The sequence below is a fragment of the Coenobita brevimanus genome, chromosome 47, assembly GCF_032717465.1.
Source record: "Coenobita brevimanus isolate Jiangsu-jjx chromosome 47, ASM3271746v2, whole genome shotgun sequence".
NCBI lineage: Eukaryota > Metazoa > Arthropoda > Malacostraca > Decapoda > Coenobitidae > Coenobita > Coenobita brevimanus.
In genome coordinates, this window is record NC_137000.1 from 9,819,131 (window position 1) to 9,825,160 (window position 6,030).

The window sequence follows — 6,030 nt, forward strand, 5'->3', positions numbered from 1 at the left end:
TCGAGTCGTTGCATAAAACTGTATTTTTTTTTTCTTGCTTAAAGTTTCTTGTTTTTCTGCGTTAACTCGAGACAGTTTTTTCGGTGTGTGTGTGTGTGTGTGTGTGTGTGTGTGTGTGTGTGTGTGTGTGTGTGTGTGTGTGTGTGTGTGTGTGTTTCTGGGTAACTCGAGTCTCCTATGTTTATTACCCCACGTCCTCTCAGGGTCTCTTCACTCAAGGCATGACACTTTCTTGAGGGTTTTCATTGCACTAGGGTCCTTTACTCGGATCTGATGCACCTGTAGGACCCCTCAGAGCAGGACACATACATAGGACCCTCAGCTGAAGGACACGCACGTAGGACACTTCACTCAGCACGACACGAGACCTCCAAGTGAAGGACACATTTAGGATACTTCACTGTAGGACACACATAGAACCCTGAAGTGAAGGACATATACGTGGACACTTCAGTCATAGCAGGACACATTCATAGGACCCTCAAGTGAAGGACACATGCAGGACACTTAGTGCACGATACACCCAGGACACATGATTTAAAGCAGGACACAGCAGCAGGGCAGTTTCTCGTGTGTCGTCCTTCCGTATTCCTCGTCGAAGTAGTCACACGAGGCGGCTTGTCGTTTCCTCCGTCGTCCCCTCCGCCACTCGTCACTATCATCATCCCGGTGCCGGAACCCGAACCTGTCGCTGCGGGTGCTGCTGCTACGGCTGCTGGAGTCCTTGTCGTCGTGTCGTTTGCACCGCCACGACGACCACTCCTTCTCCTCACGCTCCTCTTCCTTGTAGGACGTGTCAAACAACCCGTCCTTATAGTTCCTGCTGCTGCCACTGCTGCTCCTTCTGCTGTAGTGATTGGCCAGGCCCCCAGGATCACTGTCGTTAAACCCCTTGTCGTCGCTGTACGTAAATCGTCCCTTCTCCTCGTCCTCGTCTTCCTTCTCATCGTCGTAGTAGTTCGAGTAAGGGTCTTTCCTGCTATCCGGACTCCTGCTACCCGACCTGCTGCTGCGATCGTCCCCGCCGTACCCCCAGTAGGTGTCCCTGTTCCTGCTGCTCCTGCTGCTGCTTCTGCTCCTGCTCCTGTCCCGGTACCCTCCCCTCCCTCCCCACCGGTCCTCGTCGCTGTCACTCATCTGTGGGGGAAGCGACAGGAGTTAGTGGGGTAATGAGGCGATGACAGGAAGTAAAGGATAAATAAAACGATATTATTTAAGACAGGAAGTAAAAATAAATAAGTAGGAAGTATTCAAGTTTCTCTCTCTCTCTCTCTAAGGAAGGAAAGACGAAGAAAGAGAAGTTAAAAAAAGAGAGAACAAGGGGGTACTCTAAAGGAAGAGGAGGAGAGAGATTTAAAGTGACGTTTCTCTCTTTTACGGGTGACAGGTGGAGAGAGAGAGAGAGAGAGAGAGAGAGAGAGAGAGAGAGAGAGGTGGAGAATGCGTGCGTTTGTGCAAAAACTGAGAGGTATGTGTGTTAGTGGGGAAGAAGCAAGTAGCATGTAGGAGAGAGAGAGAGAGAGAGAGAGATGACATGTAGTAATGATGTGAGTAAATAGCAATATCTCTGGTATGTTGACGATGCTAGCTTATCTTTTGGCTGTCATAATCTCTCTCTCTCTCTCTCTCTCTCTCTCTCTCTCTCTCTCTCTCTCTCCCCTCCTTACTTTTCCTTTATTTTTAACCTTATTTGTACGCTTTCCTTTACCTGCCTTACTTTCCACTTCCTCTCTTTCTCTTCCTGTCACTCTTCCACCACTCTCTCTTCCTTTCTCACTTCCACCTCTCTTTTCCTTTGTCTCTCCCACTCCTCTCTCTTTTCCTTTCTTTCTTCCACTTTTTCCCACCTTTCTGTTATCTCTTCCTTTCTCTCTTCCATCTCTCACACTTCCTTTCTCTCTTCCACCTCTGTCTCTTCCTTTCTCTCTTCCACCTCTCTCTTTTCCTTTCTCTCTTCCATCTCTCTCATTTTTTCTCTCTTTCTCCGCACCAGTGTCTGAGTGAGCGATTTCGGGCGATTATAAAGCCGCCATTTCGCCGTAATATAACACGGTATTATCACACACGCATCCCATGTAGCACGGTCCGGGGGCTTTGGGAGACTTCGGTTCTATGTTAATAAAATCGAAAAAGCATCAAAATAATCTAGTTTATGTAATTTTAAGATGATTTGGTGAATTTTGAGGTCTGGAGGAGTGAAAAAATAGTGATTCTTGAGTTGGAGCCTTCGAATCGTCACGAGCCGAGATCTTTCAAACAACCCGAACTCACCAACTCACACTGCAGTACTAGGAACTCACCTCTCGCTCCTCTTAAGTCGCTTCCTGTGGCTTTTATCGCTGTGATTGTCGCCTTTAGTGCATTCCAGCCTGAAGTTTGAACCCTTGGCCTCTCGCAAAGGGCGTGAGGGGGGCGAGAAACCACGAGAGGAGGGAGAGAGAGCGAGGGGAAACAGGAGGGCGAGGTTGTAAGAGGGACACTGAGAGAGAGAGTTTCCCCGCTGATCTATACTAGCCCCCCCCCCCCCAGCCTTCCTCCTGGCCCTCCCTGGCTCTCTCTCCCTCCCTGGCTCTCTCTCTCTCTCTCTAACTCCCCCTCCCTCCCTCTCTACCATCCTACGCCAGCTCTCTATCCTCCTACGCATCCTCTCTCTTTCTTTCAGTTTTCCTTCCGGTTCTCTCTTTCTGCCTCCCTTCCGCCTCTCTCTCTCTCTCTCTCTCTCTCTCTCTCTCTCCTATACTCCCACGTTCCCCTAACTCCGCTTCTCTTTAGGTTCTCTCTCTCTCTCTCTCTCTCTCTCTCTCTCTCTCTCTCTCTCTCTTTCTACTACGAGGTCTCCGTTTTCTTCGAGTCGTCACAAGAGAAGCGAATATTAAATAAGGAAAAACGTCTTTTATTTATCTTTATTGATTATTTTTATTTACTTATTTTAATCAGTACAATAGGTTTCTTGGAAGGTGAATAAAATCGTCTTGAGAGAGAGAGAGAGAGAGAGAGAGAGAGAGAGAGAGAGAGAGAGAGAGAGAGAGAGAGTATAGCCCCCCCTAGCACCATAAATCTCCCGGTATGGTGGTTGGATATGGTGCCCCCATTATATATACGCTGCCTCTCTCTCTCTCTCTCTCTCTCTCTCTCTCTCTCTCTCTCTCTCTCTCTCTCTCTCTCTCTCTCTCTCTACTCGTAGCCTCCTTGAAGTCAGTTACATAGATACACAGACCATACAAATCCTCTTTTTATTTTTTTTATTTTTTGGGTGGCCGGTCAGTAAGAAAACATATTCTCTAAATAAGGAAACTTAAGAACAGGATAAGAAGGTAGGAGGCTCTCCCCCACCCTCCAAACCCTCCGGTAATAAGCCGTACAGGAAAACAGGGAGAAGCAATGCCTTAAAGAAGTGATATGCGTGAAGAAAATTTTACAGGAAGGGTAGAAAGTAGGATTCCAAGTGGCATTCTAGGTAACGTTGCACATTTTCTCAAGCGATTTTTTCTTGTTACAGTTTTATATTTTATTTTTTATTTTTTTATTAATACCGAAAAATATAAAATCCATGGCATACAGGAGGGTATTGAGGTGTGCAAAATAAATCGCTTGGGAAGAGGTGTTAGGCATCTTGAATACGTTCCTTAGACACCCCTAGATATATAAGAAAACGTGTAATTTTTTTCTATATTCTTATACATATACATCCTATACTGTTGATGCTGTTGTTTCTCCATCTCAGTTATTATTTGCTGAACTTGCCATGTATTCAACAGCTGTGTAACTTTATAGCCTCTCTCTCTCTCTCTCTCTCTCTCTCTCTCTCTCTCTCTCTCTCTCTCTCTCTCTCTCTCTCTCACACACACACACACACACACACACACACACACACACACACACACACACACACACACACATACCATACACCCCATCTGCTATGCGTCTCCCACCACCCTATCAGTCTCTTCGTCCATCCCATTACATCCCCCTTCCCTTCCCCCCCCTCCCCAATTCCCCCCCTCGCTCTCCCCCTCTCCCTCCTTCCCTCTTTTCCCCCTCTCTTTCCCCTCCTCCTCTCCTCCATTTTACTTTTCTCCCTTCTCTTTCTTTCCCTTCCTTTTTTCTTCTCCCTTCCCTTCCTCCAGCCCTTCCTTTCCCCTTCCTTCTCTCTCCCACTTTCCCTTTCCTTCCCCCTCATGTCCTCATTTCCCTCCCCTCCCTTATTATCTCTATCGCTCCCCTGCCACTTCGAGCCTCTCCCTCCCTCCCTTCCTTCCTTCCTTCCATCCTTTCTTTCTTCCCTCCTTCCTTCCTTCCTTTCTTTCTTTCTTCCCTCCCTCCTTCCTTCCTTCCTTCCTTCCTTCCTCCCACCCTCTTTCCTCTTTCGTTCCTTCATACACCACCGAATTACATCTTTTTCCTTCTTTCTTCCTGTCTCATTCCTTCCCTTCTTCCTTTCCCTCCCTTCCTCCTTCTCTCATCTCTCTCCTTCCTCTTCCACTTCGTCTCCAGCTAACGATCTTTCACTTCTTCTTCCGTTTCCCTTTTCCATTTCCTCTTACTTTATCTTCTCTCTCTCTCTCTCTCTCTCTCTCTCTATCTCTCTCTCTCAGGGTGTCAGAACCTGCACACATACTACTTCAACCATCTACTCACACACACACACACACACACACACACACACACACACACACACACACACACACACACACACACACACACACACACACACACACACACACACTCCGCCCACCATTCATCTTCCATTGTCAACCCTCACCTTGTCGAATTTCTCTCTCTCTCTCTCTCTCTCTCTCTCTCTCTCTCTCTCTCTCTCTCTCTCTTTCTCTCTCTGCATTCAAGATGGTAAGATGGCATTTTTTGATCAAGGTAGAGTAACAGGAGTATAGAAAAGTCGCTCCATTAAATGTGTTAAGCTTATCCAAAGAGAAAGGTGAGGGTGAGGGTTGAGGAAGAGGTGGGGGAGGAAGGGGAGGCTGTCTGTCCTACCCCTCCCCTCCCCTCCCCGCCCCTCCCCACTCTCATTCGCCTGATGGGTGGTCTGTGGCTGAAGGAGGGACGGGTTGGGGTGGACAGGGTGTGTGTGTGTGTGTGTGTGTGTGTGTGTGTGTGTGAGAGAGAGAGAGAGAGAGAGAGAGAGAGAGAGTTATTTTTTATTTCTACCCTCAGGCGATTTTATGAAGCTTATGGTCACTTCTGTGTTGCAATATTCTCTCTCTCTCTCTCTCTCTCTCTCTCTCTCTTTCTCTCAAGTTATACAAGTTTTTCTCACGTTTTTCGCCAGAAGTCAAGAAGTTATTATTATTACGAGAGAGAGAGAGAGAGAGAGAGAGAGATTAGAGGGAGCAAGAAGAGTTACCAAGAGGGCTTAAGAAACGGAGAGACGGCTGATAGGGGGAATTAAGGAAGGAAGGATGAAAGGAAGGAAGGAAAGGAGGATGGGAGGGGGGTTGAAGGAAAGGAAAGGAGGGAGGGAGGAAGGAAGAAATAAGTGGATGGGAAGTAATAAGGAATAAAGAAATGAGGGAGAAAGGGAAATATAGAGGAAAGGAAATAAGGAGGGAAGGAAGGCAGTAGGATGCATGGATGAAGGAGAAGGTAAAAAAAGAAGGAAAGATAGGAGTGATGGAGCGAACTGAGGTGAGAATGAAAGAAAGAAGGAAAGAATGGAGGACAGAGAGAGAGAGAGAGAGAGAGGGGGGGGGCATGAAAGAAGGGTCTCTTAAGATCATTTAAATATTTGTCCGACATTTATATTCATCATTACAGCAGATGCCTGAGGGAGAAGGAAGGAAGGAAGGAAGAAAGAAAGAAAGAAGGAAGGAAGGAAGGAATTAAAGAAAGGGGAAGGATTGAGCAATGGCAGGAGAGAAAGGAAAGACAAAAAACATAACAGTGGAAACAGCAAAAAGAAAGTATTGGAGAGAATGAGAAAGGGAAGGAAAGAAGGAAGGAAGGGAAAGAAAGAAGGAAGAAAGGAAGGAAGGAGAGAAAATGGACAGAAATAAATGATTGTGGAGAAAGGGA

The 6,030-nt window shown here is 46.8% G+C and overlaps 1 protein-coding gene across 1 annotated transcript; it reads right to left on the reverse strand.

Annotated features, from left to right (window-relative positions):
• Positions 1–537: 537 nt before the first annotated feature.
• LOC145398936 (uncharacterized) lies at positions 538–1,137 on the reverse strand. The gene has a single exon (XM_080271674.1). The coding sequence runs from the start codon at positions 1,135–1,137 to the stop codon at positions 538–540; it is 600 nt and encodes a 199-aa protein (XP_080127800.1).
• Between the last annotated feature and the right edge of the window lie 4,893 nt (positions 1,138–6,030).

Bases quoted from the DNA above. Each gene is read 5' to 3' on its own strand.
- LOC145398936 (XM_080271674.1), bottom strand. From the start codon at position 1,137: ATGAGTGACAGCGACGAGGACCGGTGGGGAGGGAGGGGAGGGTACCGG.